General features: G+C 35.3%; 1 protein-coding gene across 2 annotated transcripts in view; it reads left to right on the plus strand.

Annotated features, from left to right (window-relative positions):
- LOC136034515 (BRD4-interacting chromatin-remodeling complex-associated protein-like) overlaps positions 1-27900 on the plus strand; it is a 64198-nt gene that overhangs the window by 17930 nt on the left and 18368 nt on the right. The window contains exons 4-8 of one of the 2 annotated variants that reach the window (XM_065715741.1): positions 3424-4479; positions 9335-9760; positions 13875-14051; positions 18909-18998; positions 27097-27204. In XM_065715741.1, the coding sequence (XP_065571813.1) occupies positions 3424-4479; positions 9335-9760; positions 13875-14051; positions 18909-18998; positions 27097-27204 (1857 nt within the window). The remainder of the gene's footprint in view (positions 1-3423; positions 4480-9334; positions 9761-13874; positions 14052-18908; positions 18999-27096; positions 27205-27900) is intronic. The other variant, XM_065715742.1, reaches the window with a different exon arrangement.

Genomic DNA, 27900 nt, shown 5'->3' on the forward strand with positions numbered 1-27900 from the left:
GGGGGTTAATTCTAAAAAATTAGAAAAAATGACGTATTTTTAACTTACGAAGGAGTGATCGGATCTTCATGAAACTTCATATTTAGAAGGACTTCGTAACTCAGATCTCTTATTTTAAATCTCAACCGGATCAAGCGTAATTGGGGGCGGGGCAGTTGGGGGGGGGACCGGAAATCTTAGAAAATTCTTAAAGCGGAGAGATCAGGATGAAACTGGATGGGAAGAATAAAAACCTGTCTAAGATACATGACTGATATAACCGGACCTGCTCTCTTTGGTGGAGTTGGGGGGGGATTTGGAAAAATGAAGTATTTGACGAATAGGTGATCCGATCTTAATGAAATTTGATATTTAGAAGGAATCTATGTCTCAGAGCTCTTATTTCAAATCCCGACCAGATCTTTTGACATTGGGGGGAGTTGGAGGGGGAAATCTGGGAAAACATTTGGAGTGGAGGAATCGGGATGAAGCTTGGTGGATAGGATAAGCAAATGTCCTTGATACGTGATTGGCGTAACCGTACTGGATTCGCTCTCTTTGGCGGAGTTGGGGGGGAGGCCTTCAGTGATTTGGCGAGTTTGGTGCTTCTGGACGTGCTAGGACCATGAAAATTGGTAGGCGTGTCAGGGACCTACACAAATTGACATGATAAAGTTGTTTTCCCAGATTCAACCATCTGGGGAGCTAAAGAGAGAGGAAAAATTAGAAAAAATGAGGTATTTATAACTTACGAGTGGGTGATTGGATCTTAATGAATTTTGATATTTAGAAGGACATCGTGACTCAGAGCTCTTAAGTTAAATCCTGACCGGCATTAAGCCTCTGATTTTCCTTTTAAATCAGTCTATTGATTTTTAGAACTTTGTTAGAGCTATACCATAAGAGCTCTTGGCTCTTAGCTCTTCTTGCCTCGTCACAAGTGCCATATGAACTTGTGGAGTTAGAATATTTTGCCTGAATATTAGGAGTGCACTTTACAACATTATTTTGGTATTGTTTTACTTTCTTACTTTTAATTTTCATTTTATATTTGACAAGAACGCAAATTTGGTCAGATAAATGTTTAATTCCGCTCAAATTGTGTATAGTCAATTGTTAAATCCAAATATTGTCTTGTTTATTTAGCATTTATCTTTGGCAACTGTTTTATTTCGATAGATTTTTATGTTTAGTAAGTTTTTATCTACGTAATCCCTAGTTTTTATGGCACTTGGTATTAACCGAGTGACATATAGCAATCGCAAATTCTGTCGGTCTGTCTGGCGGTTTGTCCTGGTTTTGCTAATTTAGGCACTTCCAGGTAAGCTAGGACGACGAAATTTGACAGGCATATCAGGGACCGGACCAGATTAAACTATAAAATAGTCGTTTTCCCGATTTGACCATCTAGGGGTGGGGGTCGGTTAATTCGAAAAAAAATAGAAAAAATGAAGTTTTTTTTTGACCGGGTGATGGGATCTTAATGAAATTTGATGTTTGGAATGATATCGTGTGTCTGAGTTCTTATTTCAAATCCCGACCAGATCCGGTGACATTTGGGGAAGTTGGAGGGGGGTACCTAAAATCTTGGAAAACGCTTAGAGTGGAGGGATCGGGATGAAACTTGTTGGGAAAAATAAGAAAAAGTCCTAGATATGTGATTGACATAACCGGAACGGATCTGATCTGTTTGAGGGAGTTTTTTTTTTTTGGGGGGGGGGAGAGGGTTAATTCTGAAAGTTATAAAAAATGGGGTATTTTTAACTTATGAAGGAGTGATCGGATCTTAATGAAATTTCATATTTAGAAGGACCTCGTAACTCAGATCTCTCCTTTTAAATCCCAACCGAATTTAGCGTCATTGGGAGGGGGGGATTGAGGGGAACCAGAAATCTTGGAAAACACTTAAAGCGGAGAGATCAGGATGAAACTTGGTGGGAAGAATAAAAACAAGTCCAAGATACGTGACTGATATAATTGGACTAGATACGCTCTCTTTTTTGAAGTGGGGGTGGGGGGGGGGTAATTCGGAAGAATTAGAAAAAAAGAGGTATCTGTAACTTACGAACGGGTGATCAGATCTTAACGAAATTTGTTATTTAGAAGGATATTGCGCTTTAGAGCTCTCATTTTAAATCCCGACCAGATCCGGTGACATTAGGGGGTGTTGGAGGGGGGAACCGGAATTCTTGGAAAGCGTAAAAATTGAGGTATCTTAATCTTACGAATGGGTGATCCGATCTTAATTAAACTTGATATAAAGAAGGATCGTGTGTCCCAGATGCTCCATTTTCAATTCGAATCGGATCCGGGGACACAGGGGGCTGGAGAGGGGAAATAGAAATCTTTGAAAACGCTTAAGAGGGGAGAGATCGGGATGAAACTTGATAAGAAGAATAAGCAAATGTCATAGATACGTGATTGAGGTAACTGTACTGGATCCGTTCTCTTTGGGGGAGTTAGGGGGTGGGGTTCAGTGCTTTGGCGAGTTTGGTGCTTCTGGACGTGCTAGGAGGATGAAAATTGGTAGGCTTGTCAGGGAGCTGCACAAGTTGACTTGATAAAGTCATTTTCCCCGATTCGACCATCTAGGGGGCTGAAGGGAGAGGAAAAATCGGAAAAATTAGAAAAATGAGGTATTTATAACCTACGAGTGGGTGATCGGATCTTAATAAATTTTGATATTTAGAAGGACCTCGTGACTCAGAGCTCTTATTTTAAATCCCGACCGGCATTTAGCCTTTGATTTTCCTTTTAAATCAATCTATTGACTCTTAGAATTTTGCTAGAATTTCGCAAGTGCCACATGAACTCTTAGCTCCTGTATTTATTCCTCTTCCTTTTGTTTTGATTTTACGTGACTGAGCTTTTTCATTTTTCCTTTTGAGTTTGTGTATATTTTTTCTGTTTCTTGCTTTTTTTGCATTACCCAGTTGATCTATAACGATTTACAATAGTTTTAATCCTTTTTTTGTTCTTTTTTTTAATTAACAAAGATAGAAATTCGGCATGTTTTGCTTGTTATGGTTGTTTAAAAATCAAAATTTGTCTTATATTAGTTCTACTAAAATGTATCTGAAGAACAGACTATTTGCATAATTTGGGACCAAAAAAAAAAAAAAAACCTTTTGAAGTGAACTCCACAAGAAGAGAAAAGACTCTGAAACAAGACGAGGCAGAATAAATGAAATTATTTTATCCCTCCCCATCTTCCCTCTGTATAAGGACAAATCCTGAGTTCTCTCCCTGAGGATTGGACTTAAGTACATCTGTGGTAGGCTCAACATTATTCCATGTACTAGTACTTTAGGCCTATGTTCTATCTTTAAATTACAAAATATATCATGTACTTCAAATATCTCGTTTTTTCTTACAAGGCAAAATATTTGTCCTATTATTATGTTCACAAATTTAATTTTGTCTGCTAAACATGCTTTTTTTCAGTCTGGTTCCTCCCATCATACAATGACTGTCTCTCCAATGGAGGTTCAAAGTGTTGCTCTCCCAAATCCATCTGCTGTTCATAGTCAAAACGGAATCATGTACCAGCAAATGCATGCTCCATCTCCAATTCATACAAATATTGTGTCTCCTGTAAACAGGCCCAGCCCTAGTTTGACGCCTGGTAATCCAGCTAGTATAAAGTCCCCTAGCTCTGCAATGTCCCCTCAGTATAGGTATTTGCCAAGTCCAGGAAGACCTCCATCTAATCCTGGCTTAACTCAGCAGACAATGCAAATGCAGCAAATCGTTTCTGGTGGTCAAGTTGTACAACTTATGCCAAATACTCACGCAAAATCATCTTCTAAAATAACAAAGCAGATATTACCTAAGCCAATTCAGGCAAAGAGCTCCCAGACAATACAAATCAATAAAAATGTGAAGCCAGTCCAATCACATTCACCAAACTTGCAACAAAATCAAATTGTGATAAATCAACAAAGTAGTGGTGCTGTTTTAGTGAATCAGCTTTTGCAACCATTGAATAATAATGGCTACATACTCCAACAGCAGCCAAATGGGGGATTGCAGCTTATTATGAGGCAGCCAACAGCCCCTGCTGGCCCTGGTCCTCCCCGTGGGAATCAGCCCACAATTATTCTACAGTCTCAAAATAATATAGTTAGTGGTGCACAACAGGTTATGAGAGTGCTTGGACATCCTAGTTTAGGTGGCATGCAACTGCAACAGGTGCAGACTCCAAACGGACCTGCATTTATTGCTTTACAAAGTGGTCAAGTTTTGCAAAATGGTGCACAAATTTTACAACAGGTAGCTCAAGTTATGCAAAATCCTGTGATACAAGAAACTAAATCTCCCAACGAACAGTCATTCAGCCCGCCAAGGTCTGTGAAAAAAATTGCTAAGAAACCAAGTGAAACAAAGAAATCTATAGACTTGTCCATGCTTTTAAAGGATGCAGGGATTGTTGGAGATGAAGATTTGTTTTCAATGGAAGAATCATCAAATTTGTCTGCACCAGATCCTGTTAAAGAAGAGGTGAGCATATGTTATCTAAAATCTGTTGCTTTTATATTGCAGTAATTGCTAGCAAATGATTAAAAATTCCTTTGAGACCTCCAAAATAATAACCACCCTTGTTTGATGAAGTACTTGTTAAGCATAAAAGAGTATCTTCAACGTGAGATGTGAAGATGGTTATTGTGCAGTCTTGACGATTCTCTCAAAGGGAAAATCTTCTGCATACCTCTCCCCCCCCAGGTAAAATCTATACTTTTTTTGTACCAGCCTGTTTTGGGATACAAATAGCATGCATTTTATATTATTCTTGCTGGCAATGTAGCACTATTACTGGAATATTAGCTTATATTTGAGAATTTGCCTTATAGTAAGAAGTTTATCACTAAAGAAGTGTCATCCCCTCTCCTTTTTGAATGATCTATTTGGGAGACTCAAGGATGGGGACGGAGGAGCGCCTTGTGTAGCTGTAATGGCCTCAGGTAGCGGCTTGCTGCTGTAGGGAGTTGTTAGTAGTAGTAATATGTTCCCAATTCAGTATCTTTTTTAGATTTCTTTAAAGGTATTGCCATTTTATGAGGTGCCCCCTGAAAAAAAGAGGAAAAAGAAAATGTCAATTTAGCTTGGGAATTTGTTAGTGATGGAGGGATTAATTGTAGAAATTTGAGATTCATATTACCAAATTTTTGACAGAACGTATTTATTTTAGGCTCTAAATCTATTCACTAATGGAATTCACCCATTAGGTTAAATTATAGCAAAATTCTGAAGATAACTATTTCATTGCTGCTTTGTGATAAGAGTTGAAAATTGTTAAAATCATAGTAATTTTATTCATTTGCAGATGATCAATCTTTCTCTGTCTGAGGAAAAATCAGCATTTAATCTGTCCAGTCAACAAGAATAGACCATTCAGTTTGAATTTAAAAATGATTAATACTTTTAACCAATAAGTATTCTAGACAAGGTAAAACCTATTGTCTAGTTTATAAAGGTAAATGATTTGGTACTGTTGATGATACTACTTAACTTAAGTTGCTAAAAGGTCCTGTTTGAAAAATGCTTAAAATCAGCAAAAGTTCTATAACAGAAAGAGTTTATTCTCATGAGGAGTCTTTGTTTTATAGTCCCATATGTTTGAAGCTTATAAATCATACCAAAAAAATCCCATGCTGACATTTTTAAAACCACCATATAAGAGAAAAGACTGAATTAACTTAACTAGAATGTTTAGTGTTAGAATATATTAAGGTGTTTTGTTTTCACTGTATTTCGGACTTTCTAGCAATGTATAACTATAGTTTCACTCAGGAGGGTGAGGGCGGAGGAGGTTAGAGTTGAAAAGTCAATAGCTGCCTCTGTCCTTTATAAGCTAATCTTAAAAAAAGTAATTGGTTTTAAATGATGATCATAAATATGTAATTATGAAATTCTGGGGCACCTACCCAAAGTTATTACTATGAAGAAGTAGAATGAAGGAAATGCTTGAATCTTTGATACCTTAATACCTTGAATATTTGATATAATTTGATATAATACCTTGATACCTTCAATGTTTGATACCTTTGATACCTTGTGTTCTTTGATACCTTAAAGAATCACCCTATCTTGTCCTTTACTGGCTTTTTAGTTTGTGTCACCAAACTATTCAGAATTGATTTGCAGTCTTGCTATAACTTCAATAAGAGATCTGAATAAACAACAGAACACTAAAAGCCAATACATTCTTTGCCAGAAATCTTAGAAAAACCATTTCACTTCTCCCGTTTTGTGCCAGAGATAGAGATATTCAGATTTAACAAAACTTGCATCATTAGAAAACGTAATTAATATTCTTTTTTTTTATTGAATGGAGCAGAATTTTCTTTTAAACCTCAGGAAAGGACAACCCCTTGAAATATTCTAGTATAGCTGCTTCGAAAACATTAAAGATCAGCTCAAAAGAACTCTCATTGATTAATTTGACAGCTTTGGAAGTTCCCTGTTGTGCTAACTGCCTTGATTGAAATCTTTGCAAACACAGGGTGCTCATTATTTTTTGCTGTACAAACAAAGGTCTGCTTGACAATTGGTAAGAGATTGCGCCCTATAGGTTTTCTTTGTTTTAAAGGAAACCTATTTTTGTTTGTTTGTTTCCTTTTGTTTTTGTTTGCTTCTTGAACTATTGACGCATCTAAGATCCCCTGTCAATATTCACCAAAATTACTTTGGAAACTCCTTGTATTACTGGAAAAATGACATTTGGTACCTTGATGCCTTACAAGGTGCAATCGCCTTGTTCCTACTGCAAGTACAGAGTAAGTAAGAATCGCTCTCTTGATTCAAAGTTTTGCATGTTACATTTATTTGTACATATTTTAATTTACTTCAGAATAAAATCTTATCTATCTAAACTAGCTTTTTGAACTGTTGACTCATCTAAGATCCCCTGTCAATATTCACCAAAATTACTTTGGAAACTCCTTGTAGTACTGGAAAAATTTGCTAATAGGTTCTTTGTCTTTGAGACTCTGCTGACGCTAAGACTCGCAAAATGACATTTTTGGTACCTTAAATGTATAGAAAATTGAAAAACAAGACAATGAGGAGAAATTAGCTTCAGACATACTTAGGTCTTCTACAATAGCACCAAACCCAATAAGAGGGGAGTGGGTGTAAAGGAGATCTCATCCTCATAAGCTGAATTTCAGTGGAATATTCTTCTCTATTATTTATTCGATTTTTTTTTATATTGTTATCTTGTCTGTAACCGAAAATGGCGTTATTTCAGGCATTTTTTCTTGGGTGTGGGGCAAGGTATTTGCTCCCATCATGCATATTGAACATCTTGGTACGGTTCTGCTTTCAAAAAGGTGGGATATGTCCATTATCTATGAAATATATGCTTAGTCTTTTTATTTTGGATGTTTAAATATCAATTTTAATATCAGATTGGTAATTACCTTGCTCAGATTTGTAATCTGCAGTTTAAAAGAGGTATGACTTGTCTGTGTGTGTGAAAGAGGAATACTTTTGGAGGAGGCATTGGCCCAAAGATGTCACTTTGGTCCCCTAATCTTGCAGACCAATGTTTTTTTGCATTTGTTTGACCAATTCCAACATGGGGAAACATTCCATTTTTCTGTAAGGAATTAAAGGCATTCTTTGGGACCTTCAACAATACAAATTAAAAGTTTTGTTCTAATAGGACTCCAAAAGTCTGTTGCATGCCCACCTTTCTGCCAATAAGCAAAAAGGGAGGGGGGATGCACATGTTCAATTGCCTCATTGGGTCTTTGAAGATATTATTACAAAATCCTTGATAAAATTTGGTTGAGTGGGAGGATTAATCCAAGGGTCTTACTTTAGGCCCATTAATCATATAGATCTAAAATCAGTATATGAATCGGATTTCGACGAAGTTGTCATATGTCCACTTTTCCTATTAAATTATGCTAATGTAGTTTCTTGTCTATATAAGTTATTTGTATAATACTAATCACTCACTTTGTTGCTGCACTTATCATGCTACCCCTGGAGGGGTAGCATGAACCTTCTAACCTTTTAACCATTTTTACCTTTTAACCTTTTTGAACCTTTTAACCATTTGCTTTGAAATGACTGTCTTCAAACATCAATTGAACGCCAAGCAGGATGGGGCAGGGGCACTTGGGGCATCGAAATTGTAGTACCTGTGCCGTCCTTGCCGAGTGGATTGGTGCGCTGGATTCAGGATCCTTTTTCTGAGAGGACTCGGGTTCGAATCCCAGTGTACCCAATTTTTCAGTTTGGGACGGAGGTCAGTGGCGTGACTCTGTAAGCTTAGCCAGAGTCGACCCAGCTCTAAATGGGTACCTGGAGAAATCTGGGGAAGGTAAACAGGAAGGGTGTGCGAAAGCACAGGATGGTTGGCCCCCATCCCCCCATTGCACTTCCTGGCTGAAGGGCCAAGAAACGGAGATCAGCACCGCCGGTAGGGACGTTAGAGTCTAATGCCGTATCCTTTACCTTTTTTTAGTGCAGGGGGTGGCAGGGAGTAGCCCTTTATAATTAAGGGAATTATATTTATTATTTGAAGCACTACACCTGATCGAGTCCCCTTCTTCTATCCTAGGATCTTTGGTGTCAACTAAATACAATATGAATAATGTAGAAGGATAATAAAAACTCTGGTGCTAGATTAAAAACTCAGCTGCCTCATGGCTTGTGTATTTGTATGGCGTGTGCATTTGTGTAGTTTATTTTGTAATTAGTACTAAGTAAAGCAAGTCAATAGAAACTTGTTTTATCACCTTTAAAAGGCTCTTGAAAGAAAAATAATTTTAAAACAAGTTTGTTAATATTTGTCTGCAAAGTAATGGCCGTTTTGAATACATCCCTTCGGGATTTTTTTCTGAATTTATTCAACTTTTTCTTCTTTTTCTTCTTATACATGAATGATATTTGAGCGTCTTTTTCAGAGTTTAAAAACCATGTCCTCTTCTCTGTTCTCTTTTTTGTGTTCAGTTTTCCCAAGCTCAGTTTCAGTTTGTAACTATTACAGTCTAGTAGAGTTCTGTTGTTTGAATACTTAAATGTGCAAAGAAAAAAGAACTGGTGCTAATTCAGGAAAATTCTGAAGGGGGGGGGGAGATGATCAAGAGGCGTGTGAAGAAAGCCGTTTTTTTATAGTTTAGTATCAGAGTATATGCTATAATTTACAGCAATAATCTGGTAGTTCATTTTTTTTAAGTGGAAGTAGTTTAGAACTAAAAATTTTTATCATCTGATAGCACTTAAAAAATGATTTTTAAGTTTCTAAAGTTTTTTTTCTATGCTGAAATACCTATTTTACTTTTTAAGGTGGAAACTAAAATGACCTTATATACAATTTTCCTATTCTAATCAATTCTTTCAGGTGCGAACTCCTACACCTCAAATCAGCATTGAATCTCCCAGGAATGAAACAATACCTACCACTATCTCCCCCCATGTTAAGCCATCAGTGCCAGTAACAACTCCAGTTTCATATGCTCAACATATTCAAAACACCAAAAATGCTAGTGTTACCAACTCTCATCTGCTTGAGGCACTTCAAGGCAGTAAAGTACCTCGTTCTTTGAGCCAACCATCACCAAAATTTAAGCCAAGGCTGGGATCAAAAGTGATAGTGCCTAAAAGGGAAACGGATAGTGTGAATAATCACGAAAAAAATATCAGAGATATTGGTGCTGATACAGCCAAGCTAATACAAAGAAATGTTCCAAACGGACAATCTCCCTTGCCTCCATCAGCTCCACCACCCCAGGTGAAGACAATCCAGTTGAGCCTGCAAAATCAACAGGTAAGATTTATTAGGTTTATTATTATAGACAATATATTGATGACAATATATAGGTGTTTGTGGGGTGCATTTGACGACTAGCCTATATTTGAATAGCCTTAAAAAGGCATTGTGTGGTGTATTCACCTTATCCTTATGTTGGTAAATGGAATCTTGTTTATATTTATCCGTTTTTTTAGTATTTTCTTTTAAGGTGGATAAAGGCTTCGTGCCATTTTGGAAAGTAGTTGAATTAGACGAATGAAACGTTCAGCAGTGAATCCAGGGCCTAAAACATACCCTAGGAAGATATTTTGAAATGCCTACCTCGTCTCCTTTTCCCTCCAAAAGGCATTAACCTTAGATGACCTTTTACAATCTTTACGTTATACAAAATAAACCTTGAGAAATGATTCTTCTGCTGAAATGAGATACATGAAAAGTGTTTTAAGCCTTGGAGGAATCACTGTTGATTATAATTATGAAATTCTACAAGATGACAAATGAGCTCAAATAGCTAAACCAAAAGGCATGAGAAAAATGTATGAGCTAATGATGAACGAAAACAAAGCGCGACAAAACCTGTGGTTAGAAGACAAGTGACAGCGAGAATCACAATGAATCGCAAATGAAAATAATGCAAAACGAAATTTGCAGTTAGAAGGTAAATCAGAACTATAATGGAATGAAGGAACGTGTTATTTTAGTGTCACTCAGAAAAGAACTAAGTAAAATTATGCTAAGTGCTTTTTTGCATCTTTCTTGGGGTGGGTACTGGGATATTAGTTAAATATATTTGGATTATAAATAAAGTGAACTGAGCTGAATTGAGCTAAGATTGTCGATTGCCTCTCAGGTGAATGCAACTTCCTATAAAGTTTTGATTTTGTGAAGGATACTTAGGAAGGGAGAATTTAATTGATGCATGAATTTCTCAGTTCAATTGAAATTACTGATTTGCCACCCTATGAGTTAAAATGGAAGAGTGATACAATAGTTATGCCAGCAGCGATTATCAAGCAAGATACGGGACTTGATCATATCAAAATGGTCAATATGGATTGTGTCTAGTCATTTCACACTTTGTATTTCACTTTGAAACACATCTTATCCCTAAAATCGAAACAGAAACAAGGGTGTCAATTCATAAACATGACCCAAGACAAGGATAAAGGATAAAGATCATCCTAAGTCATTGATGCTGCATAGTGTGTCGAATCGACGTTTCAGTTGCTGGGTCTTTTTTTACAGGGACAAGTAGAAAGCTTGTCGCCCAACCTTGCTGCGGCGGGACCGAACCCCGGGCCTGTATTGCCAAGTAGAGCATCAATCCACTCTGCTACAACAATAACTGAAGAAGGAGGGAAATTTTAATAAATTTAAAGGAGGAGGAAAATTTGAAGAAGGAGGGAAATTTAATATTGTTGAAAATATTAAGGTGGCAATTTTGTCATTTTTGTCAAGATTTCCTACAAAAAAGACTAAAAAAGATGCATTTTTTTTTGCAGAAATACAAACTAAAGATATTTTTCAAAATTTTGGATGGACAAAAATTCTAGGGTATGAGCAGGATTGGGTCACTCCCCCCATTTGACGCTCCTGAACAGGGCTCCTGAAAAAATGAGTCTTCTTTATTTCATTTAATATAGACAAGGGCACCTTTTATTAAGCAGGAAGGAACAAATATCGATTTTATTTTTTATTCTAACACAGAACTAGCAAAAAAAAAACAACAAATGATATTACACGTATTAAAATTTAAACGACCGGAAATTATTCTGTCTATGTGAGGGCTACTCCCTCCTTAGCTCCTCAATATTGCTCTCAAGTTTGTGAATCAAGCCTAAAGCCAATTGGAGTGGAAAAACAACTATTTTCCACAATATTTCACGATTAAAAGATATGATTGGCGTTCGTTTGCTTTAAACAATATATTTAAACAATAAGTTTCATTTGATATGTTTTAAAAGACAATTGGTTGCACATTCGCATGAGCCCCCATAAGCTGAATTTAGCCCATGCACATTGGTTGCATTCATTCCTTTCGACAAAGAGTGGATGGCTAAAGAGCGGACATTCCCTTCAAATACGGAATAATTTCTGTCCATTTTAAGTTAAAGGTTGCTCTTACTTTTATTGTAAAAAAACTTGTTTTTTTTTTTTTTACTTAATATCAGGAAAACTGAAGTTGAACACACATAAAAATCTTTACAATCATCACTTCAAGTAAGAAGTCATTGTTCTGATAGTGGTCGGGACTCAAAGAAATGGAAGTTTAGAAACAATAACTGTAGAAAAATTGCAGAATTTGGTAATTTTAAATGTGAAAGTGAAGAGCAACTCAAAGGGGCCCCAAAAGGTAATTTAATAACTTGCCCTAGTCTGGGGTGCAGCTTGTATTCTGAATTTGAAGGGGTGATTTAAAGAATATATCGATAAAAAATAGTCCTATGCGCCAACAAATGCGGACACATAAGCTAAATTCGATAAAAAACGTAAGCTCGTGCAGCTTGTATTCTGAATTTGAAGGGGTGATTTAAAGAATATATCGATACAAAATAGTCCTATGCGCCAACAAATGCGGACACATAAGCTAAATTCGATAAAAAACGTAAGCTCGATTCCCAGGTGTTTATTTTTTTTTGGGGGGTGGGATCCCTCCCCACTTAAATGCTCCCCTGGCCTTGGTTTTAGACTATTATGTAGATTAAAATTAAATAAGTTGGAATTTAATTTAATATTAAAAATTAGCTTTAAAACAAGGCCTTAAGTAACTCTATGATACTTCAGTGCCGCGTTAGCAACAGAAGGAAAAACAGAACAAAAGAAGTTCTGGCTTGTTGAATGTTAATCTGAGGTGTCTATTGCAACCTAACAGATCAAACATAAAACACAATATGTACTCAATAAATGTTTGGTTTTTATTGAAGTTGGTGTTTAGGTTGACACGAGGCAAATATTACAATACAAGAGTGCCTACTGGTGTCAATTCACAAAAATTTGGGAGGGGGAGGCAAAATGTGTTTTTTAAAATCTAGGGCAATTTTTTTGTTTTTTCAATTCTATAAATGAAATTACCAAAATTCATTTCAATGAATATAACAAAAAAGGTATTTTTCAAAATGTAGAGGGGGGGACAAAAGAAATTTTAGAGGTCATGTCTCCCCTTGTTGACGCAACTGGGAGGGGGGGTGCAAATTCAAGAGACGTTAAATACACAATCCACAAATAAAAATTAGTTCCACAACTCTACATACACCGGTGTTTTCTGCCCGGCTTTTTTTAATTTGCAGTTTTTTTATTATTCTATCTTTTTTTTATCTGTATTCCCCAGTTTTTAAAAACTAAAGATGATTCAAAATTTTGAGTACATATTTTAATTTTGTATAAAATTCAGACGACTACAAAATGTTTTATTTCGTAAGCAAACACAGTTCAATTAAATTTAAAGATAATCATACATCGAACAGATAGTAAGATACGTCAATTAAAGAAAAAACAGAAATTAAATAAAAAACAAGCTTTTCCAAATAAAATTGAAGAACAATGTTTAAAACTAAAATTGGTTGGGATTTTGTCTTTAAATAAGTCAAGTTACTAAAATAGGCATAAACTGGAAACGAGCATAAATTAAAATGAATGATAAAATCTAACCAAACAGAAACTACCACAAAATCAGTACCAGGGACGACTGCCTGTCACTATAAAAAAAGACCTAGCAATTGAGACAATGATTTGACGAAGAATATTGAAAAAAGACAAACTATATGTAAAAATAATTTCATTCTTTTATTACTTCAGAATTAGGAAAGCTTAAGTGTAAATAATGTGGTCAAAACCCAAATTTGTAAAAAGTAATGACAAAATTTACAAAATTTGAGAAAAAAAAATCCCAAACTTGAAAAAAAATTGATGGATGGATCAAAACCCAAATTTAAAAAAATGTAGAATTTTCATTTCTATTTTTTTTGCACAGTTTTTGAGAGTATGACTTTGAAAGGGTTTGTTTGAACAATTTTGTCTCTTAACTGTGAATTTGCTTTCGTTTTCAGCCCATGGTTTATGATTCTAAAATATTTCTACTATTAACTTTTTTGTAAAGCTATTTTTTGTAAAACTGTTCTTTTTATTCTAGCTTCTTAAGAAACTACAAGCACAAGTTCAGCTGTTGACATCGAAGTCTGATAGAACTAATGAAGAAACACTACTTTTGCAACGAATGCTGCAACAACAACAAAAAATCATTGCTATGGGAACTCCTGTTTCTTCTAGTCAGCCAACCTCGCCTGCTTCCACTCCAGCATCATCTCCTGTAAGATTTTCCAATCACCCTCTTAAGTTCTTTATCCTCAAAATAATCGAAAGTTAGGTTTATTCCCAGTAAACAAAGATCAAATTTCATATATCACGTCATATGTTGTTTGCAGCATTGTGGAAATGTGTTGAAAGGGCCTAACCCGCAAAAATAGTTCTAGCCATATTTGCAGAACTTAGTTATGTCAGGGGACCTCTCCCTTAAATCATTCTGGAGCCCCTCCCCCTCCTTAGGTTTTTGACTGCTCCTTGAAAAATCTTGAAATATCACGTTTACCTTTTAAGATCTGCACCTGTGATCGGAATATGTTTGCAAGAGTGGATGGGGGGGGGGGGGGGGGTCAAAACAGAATAAGTGTATTAGGGCATAATTTTCCCTCAGGGTGGAGTCTTTGGATCAATGCTCGGTAGATGATTACCCCGATCTCTGTTAGAATAGCAAGGGAATGAGAGAAAATTACCCGTCTTTGTTTTCTTTAATTCTCATATAAATATAAAAATAAATGAAATTTGAATTTTTTAGATTTGGCAGAAATTTTCTGCTTAAGCTCGATATACATTTTTGGTCCTCATTTTTCATATATTTTTGGCGCTCAGAATTCCTGCTAGCTTTGTCTTCAATTGACTGACAATTCTCTGGGAGTGTATACAGGGCCACACAAATTTAAGAGAAAAGACAAACTGGGGTATATTGATCCATGACATGCGAAAAACGGGTCAAACTTTTTTTTACAGGATTGAAATTTTGAGGTAAATAGACCGGGCCATGGAGATCTTAACAAGAACAATAGATTCTAGAAGATAAAGGTGGTTGTTTTGTCTCTTAATTTTTTACTCTTAATTAAAAATCTTAATTTTTTCAGCTGGTCAGCTTTAAAGCTTGAAGCCACGTGGTTGGTCGGAAGCCACGTTGACACCTCGATTATACAAAATTAAGTGGTTAAATCTGGCTGCATTAATTCATAACGTCCTTTTTTTAAATAAAGACAATAAAACAGAACACTTAAATAAATAATCCTGGTCTCTATTTATTAAACAAACAAACAGTTGTATTAAGATGCGTATATATTTGACGATGTGTACAGGATTGGGGCCAGAAAGCCTTCAGCCCTAATTATGTATATTTTCAATTCTTTTGAATAGTAATCTTGCTTCCAGTACATTGTTTTATAGTACAGATGTTCCAGTACAGATGTTTTATTGTAAAACTATTTAAATTAAATCTGCAAAACTGCTGCTGATTGACAATTTTGATTGATCATTTGAAGTTTATCTGAAATTTAAATTAAAATCAACATTTTAATTCTCAAGCAGAAAAACTAACAATGTTACAAATATCCTTAGTGTCAACTAATAGTAAGACTATGTTAATTAAAAACAAAAACTAATTAACTTAAAAAGTATATTCTAAGAAAAAGAAAGTTTAAAAAAAAAGTTAAGCAAAGAGGCATAATAAATCCCATGACGAGTAGTAGCAAAGTCAAACGATAATTCACCTTAAAACGAACTTGAACTAATATTAATGAATGAATGAATGATACCCAGAGCGAAGAGAAATTAAAGTATAAGTATATCTTAATAAGATATTATTAAATCATATAATGATTCAAACTTAGAATAAGGCCTGATAAATGATTAATAAGTTTAATTTTTTTTTATCGTCAAACCAGGCAAAGAGAGAGGAAGCGATTATCATTGAAAATAACTTCCCTTTTGTATCTTTGTTTATAAAAACTAAATCTATAAAAATAACATAAAAAGGTTTTTCATTATGTTTTTTTTGTACACCCGTGTGGGGGTGTGCATTTCCGTGTGGTGGGTGGGTGGTGGGTTGGGTTTATTTCAGACAGCTCAATGTTTAAAATTCGCTTCACCGACTGAAGCTTGTTCCCCTGGTACTGAATCTTAAAATGAACAAAAATTAAAATTTAATAAGAAAGACAAGCTTAAAACGAAGAGAAATTACCACAAACATCAGTCGGGTTACCGCTCCTTTAAACTTCAAAAGATCGGAGACAGTCCGAGGTCGGAGATCAGAGTGGAGTTCGAGTTTCACCGAAAACAAAAGAATTTTACACATAATGTTTGAAACCTGCATTGGAAGGTTTTCAGACTAATTGAATTTTCATTGCGCAATTTTCGTCTAGACCACATCCATTTTTCTAAATTGTTTGATAGCTAATATTAAATCTAACATGATTTTGCACATTTGGAATCAATATAAAAAGTATATACTTTTGATATGTTACTATTGTAACACATCGAGTTGCTGTCGATAATGGTCATTCTTTCATTTGTCATTCATAACTGTGAGGTGTTTGAGAAGAAAAAAAAACATGATAGAATAATGAAAGTGTAATATTAATAGAATGAAATGGGATTTTTTAAAATTATTTATAATACTGTACATATTTATAATATTTATGAGATGGATAAGCTTTTATTATAATATTTAGCAAATATAGCAACGAAGGCCACACTGCCTTTCCATATCAAACAAAGACAAAGTTTCCATATCAAAAAACCACATAGTAGAAACAATAGGGAATTTGTTTTTAAACAATAGGAAAATCTAATTAAAAATGATCTAACAACAAAACATTGTACTAAACCAATCTACAATAGTATTGAACTTGTTACGAAAAGATCTTTGAGGCAAGCTGCCAAAATCAAGATTAGCTTTAAAAACTTGCATCTAATCATTTTTTTCTGTTTTGTTTGAATGAATTTATCCTCTCGCATCATTTTATTTATCAGTCCTGGTTGAACTTCGTTGAAGAAAGGATGCTAAGCCGTTGAGCATTGGGCCGAAATATCCACTGAATTCAATTCCACTGTCTTAGAAAAAAAATTCCCTATTGTTTCTACTTTGGGCTTGTTTGATTATAATATTTATAATAGTCTAATATTATTTATAAATTGGGTCTTGTCTGAACTTTTATTTCTGATCGTAATTTTTTCGACACTATTTTTTTCTTTAATTTCCTTGCGCACGTATTTTACATCGTAGAGCTTGCCTGTAGCTATTATAGTGACCATTTTGTGAGTTTGTGACCATTTAGTGACCATTTTTATAGTGACCATTTTGTGAGTTTGTCAGCTTTTTAATGTTAATTTAATTGCTTTTATCGTTTTTCTTGGTAACTGGATTTTCCATCCTTAGTTGATTATTCAGTCTCTGTTTAGTAGCTAGTAGATAAGATAATTTTGATATTGGATAAGTAGTAAAACCTGAGTTTGTTATAATGATTGTTGCTATCAGTCTGTACTAAATTTGTAAATCCTTTTCTCCTATTTTTATTTTATTTTGTCATTATACTCTGTTTTATTTATTAATTTTTCTATCGCATTTTCTGTAGTACTACCTTCCTTGTTATTTCTTGGCTTTGAACATTTTCTTAAGGATCATTTCTAATCTTTCCTCCTGCGTTTTACCTCCGGATGCAAATTTTATGTCATTATTTAATGAATTAGTACTTAATCATCAAATGAAGACATTCCCAGTGGAAATAAAAAGGATTCTCTACCTTTTTTTTACATGTTGAAAACAAGAAGTTTTTGACTGATCTGTGAATTTATTAATACATAGGTCTGAGCCCTTAAGGAGGTGGGAGGGGGGCAGAGGAATGTAAGATGATTTTCTTTTTGATATTGAATAAGTAGTAAAACCTGAGTTTGTTATAATGATTGTTGCTATCAGTCTGTACTAAATTTGTAAATCCTTTTCTCCTATTTTTATTTTATTTTGTCATTATACTCTGTTTTATTTATTAATTTTTCTATCGCATTTTCTGTAGTACTACCTTCCTTGTTATTTATTGGCATTGAACATTTTCTTAAGGATCATTTCTAATCTTTCCTCCCGCGTTTTACCTCCGGATGCAAATTTTATGTCATTATTTAATGAATTAGTACTTAATCATCAAATGAAGACATTCCCAGGAGGATTGGAGAGAGGAACATAAAAAAGTGCACTTAGACCATAATTTTTCATTCTTGTGAAATCCCTAATGGAAGGGCGAGGGCCCTTCAGACCAATTTCTTATGTTTTACGCAGTGCTGGGGAGTAATGGGACAATGGGACTGCTATTCTATAAAGATATATTAACGAGTGTAACTACCACCGGGTACATGGACTCCTTTTGAGATTTTCCCTATGGACCTTCCCCCTCCGGCCAGAAAAATCATCTGATATCCTCTCCCCCCAGGGTCGAACCTTTGTCCACATATAACTGTAGTTTAAAAATAAATAAAAATCTGAAATTGATGGGGAAAATGTTATTGCACAAGTATGATAGCAGAAATATAGGGTAGCAAGCATATATATCCTTACTACTTGTTGTTACACTTACCGTCTAAAAGCTTTTACTCTTTGATCCACAGGCACATACACAGACTCTTTTCACCTTAATGGAGGTGTTTTACACTACCCGCACATACACTTACCGTCTAAAAGCTTTTACTCTTTGATCCAAACGCACATACACAGACTGCTTTTACCTTAACGGAGGTGTTTTTACACTACCCGCACATACAATTACCGTCTAAAAGCTTTTACTCTTTGATCCACACGCACATAAACAGACTGTTTTTTTGTGGAAGGGTGGAATTTGGAACAGCCACCTATGCATGGCTATTGCTCAAAACACTATTTCACAGCCATGGTTGTCTTCTGTATAAATGTTCTGTTATAACATTTATATATTATAACGTTCTATTATACCATAACAATTACGTACTTCTGAAGAAATTGATTCTTATGAGAGTGTTCGATGCAATACCACTTTATTTTCCTTGTTTTTAAATGCTCAATTTGGAATGCTCAATTTTGGGAGCCTTTTTTTATTTTATAAAGGATTTGCTTACATTTTACAAGAAGAGATCTCGATGGCAACCAGAAGGAGGAAGTAAAACGTCTTATTTGGCCGATTTATTACGGCAACCTGTGAGTGAGTTTGAATTATGGCTTTTGGCAAAATTGGGGCACTAACTTGGGTTTGGCTATTGAAGTGTCACATATTACCGCAGGGAAACAGGGAATTTACTTGTAATAAATGCTGTTGCTTAAAACTACTTTAAAAACAGTACTGTCGCTTGTTGCTAAGGAGCAGAGAGTATACTTGTGAAATTACTGCTGTTGCTTAAAACTGCTGTTGAAAAAAGGTTATTGCTTACCGCGGACAAACAAGGAATTTAGTTATAAAAATATTATGACTTGAAACTTTTGTTCTCTTTAATACTTCACAATTTTATGCAAAAGAGCCAATGATATTTTGCGTTGTTTTCACTGGCTCAAAATTTGACATAGTAACAATGGGTGAAAAGGCGGGGTTACTTCGCTTTCCTTTCTGACCTACGATTAAGTCATAATCTGGTTGGCTTAATACACCTCAAAAATGAAGCAAAACGGAATTAAAGCCTACTTTTCAGCACGAGAGTGTAGCAAAGTAATGTCTCTTTTTTTCTCTTTACTGTCACAGTAACGGATTCAGGTTCATTTGTGCTGTCTTACTTGAAAACCGGAAATTTTTACTGGAGATCCTTTTTCAAGTTCTATTTCATGGATCGGTAGTTTCTATGGATATAAAGCTAATAGATATGCTGCTATGTGACATATACTAAACACCAACACTCATTAATTGGACTTCAAAACGGGTACAACTAACCTTATTCCGCGTCCCTCTCCCCCTTTTGATCGTCATTGTGCGAAATCGCACCCTCTTTTGTCTTACGTTAGACCTTAGTTCCTCTTGTGCCTCCAGAGCCACCCAAAGGATCCACGAAAAGTCTCCAGTCATCTCGGAGGTGTGCTGCAACTAGTACGTCTTCTCATTTGGGCTCTAGGGACGCATGTATATTTGACAATTATCTTATGTATGAACATCATTGAGTGTTTCTAGGACTGCTGCGTCTTCTTTATCCTTCTGGTTGCCAGAAGAGGATCAGGTTTGGCAAGCGATTACTGTCCATCCTGATGACATGCCCAAGATAACGCCACCTACGTTGACGGATAACGTCTATTATTCAAGGTAGCTGGATCAGTTGCCTGATGGTGTCATTTCTTATCCTCTGGGTCCAGTTTATATTTAGATTTATTCTGAGGCAAGTGTTTTCGAATGGCTGTATATTTTTCTTTTGTTGCTGAATAAGGTGCCAGGTATTTTTGAGAATTCCAAACTCGTCTGAGACGGCACCCCATGTGCTTGTCCCAATCTAAGTTGGACTTCTCTTGGGTTTGAGCCAGTGTTTTGACTGTTCTACCCAGGTATCTGAACTCAACCACCTCCTCTATTCGATCATCTCCATATCTAATATCAAGAGGTGATCCACTAGTAGCCATGTTTTTTGTTTTATTTGTGTTGATTTTTATCAATCCCATATCCTCCACATTTACTTAAGATGTAGTCAACAATAGGGATGAACAGCAGGAGGGAGAGGACATATCTCTGCATTACTTCTGTCATAATTTTAGAATATTTGGTATTCCCCCGTCCAGTTTATACACAGCATTCTGTATCTTTTTAGAAAGCCGTGATATGTTTTATGATTTTTTCCAGTATGTCGTAATGTGAGAGAATTTTTCAGAGTATTGCTCTATCTCCTGAGTCAAAAACTTTCTCAAAATCAATGAATACAAAGTACAATTTCCTTCTCCCTTCATTGTTTTCTTCCAGCAGCATTTTGAGGACGAATATGAGGTCAGTACATGAGCGGTTTGGACGGAAGCCGTGTTGCTGCTCGCGTAGATGTCTATCAAGATGTAGTTTTAGTCTGTTGATGATTGTGAGAGCATATAACTTTCCAGCGATTGAAAGGAGGCAGGTACCACACCAGTTTTCACACTTTGTGGTATCTCCATTTCTGAAAAGTTTTACTAGGGTGCTTCTAGTCCAATTTTTAGGCTCTTTTTCCGACTCTCGCATTGTCTTGAAGAATTTATTCTCAAGCATTTCTGCTGTGATTCTGTCTTCGCCTGGAGATGGTCCATTTTTCAATTCTTCTGCCGCCATACAAATCTCTGTGGTATCCGAAGGATCTATGTTGATTGGAAGGTTTAGTAGCTGATTAGTAGTTGATTACTTCAACTATGGAAGGTTTAGTAGTTGATAGTAAGGTTTAGTAGTATATCAGGGATTGTTGGTGGCTCCAGAGGGGGAGGACGGCTTAGAAGCGTCTGAAAATGGTCTGCCCCTTTTGTCTAGGTTTCAAAAATTTATTGAAATACTAAATATTATATTTTCCATGCTAGCTAGTTGTAACCAATCCACTTGATAATCACGGTACAAACCCCTCTTTTATATCTAGGAGGAGGGGGTGCATCACATATTGGGAACACTCATTATAAACAAAGGGCTAGAGCGCATAAAAAAGGAGGACCATACGTGGATAATTTTGTAGGGTCAGACGAATCTAAAAAAAAAATAAAAATAAATCTGTATCATTGATAACAAACTAACGTCCATAGATGAAATTCAAAACGTTTAATTTGATCTTCAATGGCCCAAGGACATTTGTTCCTTTGATGAACGCCTGGAAAGTTTCCTAGAATAAACGATTAAGTATATAAAATAAGATGGATATCTGAATTAAATAACCAATTTGAATGAAAAATGCGATTAAAACAATATAACATCCAAGCTTGTAAACCTCTTGAAACGTTCCTATGGACGTTTGGGTTAAAATTATGTTAATTCTCAGGATAACTACTATTTGAATACTAAAACGTAGCAACATAGAAAAGAAAAGGAACAATTTTCATATAGCTTACAGTTTAACTGGCAACCGTGTGTCTACCCCGCTGAGAGAAGTACGCTGGGATAGAATTGATTTCAAAATACGTTAAGAAACGTCCGAGCTATCTGAAGTTTTGGTAATCAGTTGCTGCTATATTTTTTTTAAATACCTCTAAAGCTTTCAGACATCTTTCCCATCTCCTAATCCACTCTGCTACCTTGTTTAATTAACTGTTGGAATTTGCAATTTAGTTTTTGTGTAAATCTACAGGATATTCTCATTATATCCAAGATGGATCTTCAGACAATTTTGTTGGAATGCCCTCTCCCTAGTATGTTCATCTGAATCATATGTAATTCATATTAATATTAATATGAATGATTTATGTCAATTTATATTAATCTACTATGGTTCTAAGTCATTGAAATGCTTGAGTTGACTTGTTTTTTTTCTTTGAGTTTTGTGCAAGTTTTCAGCTAGCTCACTGTTTTATTTATACTTTATCTTATTTGGGTCTGTTGCGCCAAGCTTCTGTTTTTGCTGCTTTAAAATGGTCAATTCAGTATTACTTGATTTGTCTATATTGCGTCTTGTGATTTTCAGCTAATTCACTGTTTTATTTTATACTTTATCTTATTTGGGTTTGTTGCGCTTAGCTTCTGTTTTAACTGCTTTAAAATGGTCAATTAAGTATTGTTTGATTTGTCTATATTGCTTCTTGTGATTGTTTATACCTTGTTTTATTTTTATGTTGCGTAGACGCTATTCATATATGCACACACGTCTGTTCCTGGGGGGGGGAGTGTTTTAAAATTTCCTGCTGGGAAGCTCTTCTTTTATTTGGGTATAAAACGAGGGTTGTTTTGATGCTATTGAAGGGTTCTGTTCATAATAAGGCAACCGTTCATTACCCACTAAAAAAAAAACAAAAAAAACTTTGCAAATACTTTCTATTTTTGAGAATAAAAGTTTCGAGAATATGCTAAACCGAGATACAGTTGCAGGAAAAGATATTGAGGAAAATGAAAAAGTTTGTGATACCATGGATGTGAAGGAAGAATTAGCGACAGTACTAAAAGGGTTGAAAAGTAATAAGTCTCCAAAGGCTGATAGTGTAGTAAATGAGTTTCTTAAATATGGTGGCTTTGAGGTGAAAAATAACTTACTGAAGAATATCGATATGATTTTTGAAATAGGGGAAGTACCTAGCGATTTTAGGAAAACCTTAATTAAACCACTGTATAAAAAAGGTGATAAGAGTAAGCGTCGTAATTATCGAGACACTAATCTGTTCTCTGTAGGTAACAAATTACTTACTGAGAGATGCTGTAGATATAGTTTTAAGAAAAGAACGGTGCGGTTTTAGAAAGGGTAGAGGATGTGTCGGCTAAATTTACATTCTTAGTTTAATAATTGAGAAATGTCTTAGTTTTCAAACACCTTTTGTCCTCAGTTTCGTACATTATGAGCAAGCGTTCGATTCTGTTCATAGAAGAGCTTTAGTAAAGGTCTTATCCTTTTATGGTGTACCAGACAAATACATTAAAGTGATTAGTGCTGTGTACGAGAATAATACTGCTGCGGTTAAGGTAGGAAATGAGGTTTGCAGCTGGTTTTGTATTAAATCAGGAGTTAAGCAGGGTTGTGTTCTATCCTTCTTTATTTGGATCATTTTGATGGACTTTGTCTTAAGGAGCACAGGAAGGAGACCAGGGGGAGGAATAACTTTCCTGGACTTAGATTATACTGATAATTTAAGCATACTAGATGAAAGTGTGAGTAAAATGAATGAACTTTTAGAAGTTTTGTGAGTTGAGGGTGCTGGAATAGGTTTGAAAATTAATGTTGAGAAGACTAAGTCACTAAGGCTAGGAATAAGTGAAGATGAAAAGGTGATGTTGGGTAAGGAAAAGATTGATCAGGTGGGCGGCCTCACTTAACTTGGTAGTATTATTAGTAAAGACGATGGGAGCAGTGAAGATATGAAAGTAGAGTAGCCAAGACTCAGGGTGTTTTTCACAGTTAAAAAAAGGTTTGGAAGAATAGGAAGTTAAGTCTGCAAACCAAGATTAGAATATTGGAAGCTACGGTGATGACAGTGGTCAAATATGGCTCTGAAGTATGGGCGCTTCGAAAAGCGGATGAAGATTTACTAGATGTTTTCTAGAGAAATTGCCTACGGACTGTTCTGGGTTCTCGGATGACTGACCGCATTTCAAAAAGTAGGCTACACAAAAAATGTGGTTCAATCCTGCTTTTTACGGCTATAATGAAAGAAAGGTTGAGATGGCTAGGCTACGTTCTATGGATGAAGGATGACAGATTACCGAAGATTACTCTTTTCGGCCAACCGTCTAGGGCTAAACGGAAAGCAGGTCGTCCTCGTCTGGGGTGGGAGGGTGTCATACAGAAAGATTTAATGGAAATGGGAGCTTCGTGGGAGGGTGTATTGAGGGGGGCTTTGAATAGATTGGGATGGAGGAGGAGCGTTCTTAGCTGTGATGGCCTCAGTCGGCTTGTTGCTGCTGTGAGTTGTTAGTAGTAGTAGTTAACATGTATCACTAATGTTTTAGTTTTGAACAGAAAACATTTGACAAAAAAAGTTTAAATCGTTGTAAACTCGTTAGACTCTCGACTTTGTGACGTTTTTTTTGCGGTTGTTAGGTAAAGCCAATAATGACCTTCGTTAGATGACGTTTTTTTTGGCAAAAAGTAAAAAATTATTAATGAGAATGGCTAGGTTGTTTTTTTTTTTTTTTCTTTGGAAGTTCAAAAACCACCAAATATCAAGTCAAAAACCGTGGTCTTTGGAGGTGCTGCGATCCTCAGAAGAAGGTCTTCTAAACCTTAAAGTTGGAAGCATAAACTTATATTTTTGAGGCGCACATCTTGTGTAATAATCCGTCTGTTTTGTGGTAAGTTTGTGCATATAAAGAACACCTTAATATTAGACAGCGTTCCTAAATAATATTAAATTAAAAAAACTAATTTTTTTAGCTGAAAGTAAGGAGCGACATTAAAACTTAAAACGAACAGAAATTACTCCGTTAATGGAATGGGTTGTCCCCTCCACAATCCCTCGCTCTTTACGCTAAAGCTTTTAATAGTTTTAGAAAGTAGAATTGTGGCAAAGAGTCAAACTTCAGCGTAAAGAGCGAGGGATTGCAGAGGGGATAACCCATTTCATTAACGGAGTAATTTCTGTTCGTTTTAAGTTTTAATGTCGCTCCTTACTTTCAGCTAAAAAAATTAGTTTTTTTTATTTAATTTCTGAACGTTTTTGAATTAATGCATGTTTGGTTTTGGCTCTCCACACATAAATTATTAAAATGAAATTTGTATATTAATTCTTTTTTTGGCTAAATGGCTTTCTCTTAGTTTTGATCAGACGATTTTGAGAAATAAGGGGTGGAGAAGGAGGCCTAGTTGCCCTCCAATTTTTCGGTTACTTAAAAAGGCAACTAGAACTTTTAATTTTTAACGAACGTTTTTATTAGTAAAAAATACACATAACTTAAGAATTAACTTACGTAACAAACTTTCATAACCTTATATTTTTATTATGTATACGAGGGGGTTTGTACCCTCGTTAATACCTCGTTCTTTACACTAAATCGTAAGTTTTGTCCCAATTGTTTAAGAATGACCCCTGAATCAGAAAGGCCGTAGAATAAATAGTTGAAATTACTAAAAATACTTTAGCATAAAGAGCAAGGTATTTATCTCCTCCTAAATACCTCGCTCTTTATGCCAAATTATTTTTAGAACCCCTCATATGCGTAATTATCTCTGTTCGTTTTAAGTTTCAATGCTACTTCTTCCTTTCATTAAAAAAAAACGTTTTCATGTTTATTTTTCATTGTTTTCTTATAGTAATGCTAGAGAATCCTGCACCCCTTTCATTGAATTTTTCTTCCCCCATGACAGATTCCTCCAAGGAAAGATCCTCCAACATAGCCCCCTCTCCTCAGCCCCACCCCCAAACAAAATAAAATCGCCCTGAAAACGTCTATACATTTCCCAATAACCATTACTATATGTAAACACTGGTCAAAGTTTGAAACTTGCAGCCCCTCCCCCAGGGATTGTGGGGGAGTAAGTCATCCCCAAAGACATAGTTATTATGGTTTTCGACTATGCTGAACAGAATGGTTATCTCAAAATTTTGATCCGTTGACTTTGGGAAAAAAATGAGCGTGGGAGGGGGCCTAGATGCCCTCCAATTTTTTTGGTCACTTAAAAAGGGCACTAGAACTTTTCATTTCCGTTAGAATGAGCCCTCGTGCGACATTCTAGGACCACTTGGTCGATACGATGACCCCTGGGGAAAAGAAAAAAAAACAAAAAAAACAAATAAACACGCACCCGTGATTTGTCTTCTGGTAAAAAATACAAAATTCCACATTTTTGTAGATAGGAGCTTGAAATTTCTACAGTAGGGTTCTCTGATACGCTGAATCTGATGGTGTTATTTTCGTTAAGATCCTACGACTTTTAAGGGGTGTTTCCCCCTATTTTCTTAAATAAGGCAAATTTTCTCAGGCTCGTAACTTTTGATGGGTAAGACTAAACTTGATGAAACTTATATATTTAAAATCAGCATTAAAATACGATTCTTTTGATGTAGCTATTGATATCAAAATTCAATTTTTTAGAGTTTTGGTTACTTTTGAGCCGGGTCGCTCCTTACTACAGTTCGTTACCACGAACTGTTTGATTTTGCCCAATGTCTTTTGTTATTTTATTCTAACGATGGCGAAGATACTGATGGAAAGCATAATCTTAACTTTGTCCCTCTATTGTTGTTTAGCGTTAACCTTACCTCTATTGTTAGTTTATTCCAAAGTTGGTAATGATGCTGATGAAAAGCACAACGCTAACCTTATCCCTCTATCGTCATTTATCGATAACCTTATCTCTTTTGTTATTTTATTTTAACGTTCGTGATGGTGGTGATGAAAAGCATAATGTTAACCTTATCCATCTATTGTTATTTATCGTTAACCATATTTCCATTGCTATAGATCTATATCTCTATTGTTATTTTATTTTAACGTTGGTAATGATGATGGTGTAAAACATAACGTGAACCTACCATTGAAATTTTGGGACTATGAAATTTAAGCATTTTTTTTATATATAATCAAATGTTTTTATGAATGCTCGTTTTCTGAGGTTGGGAGGTGTGTCTGAAATGAACAGCTTCGAACACTTCTAGAAGCTGATATTGATTGATTAGACTAGAACCTGATTGTTGGCTTAAGCTTTGCTTTTGGAAACTTCTGTAGCATACATCTTTCTTTTTTTAGGTTTCAAATGGCCATTCCTCTTCTGTTATTACTCGGACAAATCCGCAATCCTCTTCCGATCAGCAAGCTCCACCACCGCCAAGATTACAGTCGGTGGTAAAACCTAGAGTAAGGTTTTAATTTTTTGTACTATTTTATAGTTTTCTTGTTTCTCATGCCTTTCGGGCTGCATAGAGAGTTTGTCAGCCTACTCCAAGAAAACAGGTTTAGAGAATCTAGCCCAGTCAAGAGACTGATTCATACTGTTCCTCCCCCCCCCCTAGAAATTTTTTCTATCTATAAAAAGAAATTACTCTTATTGTGATTTTTGTTTAGTTTTTATATATTCTTTCTAAGGTAAAAAAAAAGAAATCAAGGCAAGGTGCGTTTAAGCCTTTCAAGAAGCTTCCAAGATCAATTGGAAGGCTCCCGGGAAATAACCCAGTTAAAGACGTGACCCGAAGTAGGTTTTCTTTTTGGCGATTCACTGTATTCCAAATTTTATTTTTTATTTTTTTGGTCACCTTTCTTAATGACTTCTTGGGTCAATAACAACTTTGCTGTTGTTCTATTATGTTAGCTCCCTATGGTTAAATAAATAAATGAATGATAAACAAATAAATGAAAAACTATAAATAAATAAATAAAGGAATAAAAAATAAATATATTTATAAATATTAAATGAATAAATATTCATTTTATAAATAAATGATATATATATTAAGTGCTGTCAAGTTGTGAATAAATAAATATATAAATAAATAAATAAAAACACTTTCTTTATGACTTTCTTTATGACACTTCTATTTATAACTCCCTATAAAT

Source organism: Artemia franciscana, chromosome 13 (genome assembly GCF_032884065.1).
Source record: "Artemia franciscana chromosome 13, ASM3288406v1, whole genome shotgun sequence".
NCBI classification, from domain to species: domain Eukaryota; kingdom Metazoa; phylum Arthropoda; class Branchiopoda; order Anostraca; family Artemiidae; genus Artemia; species Artemia franciscana.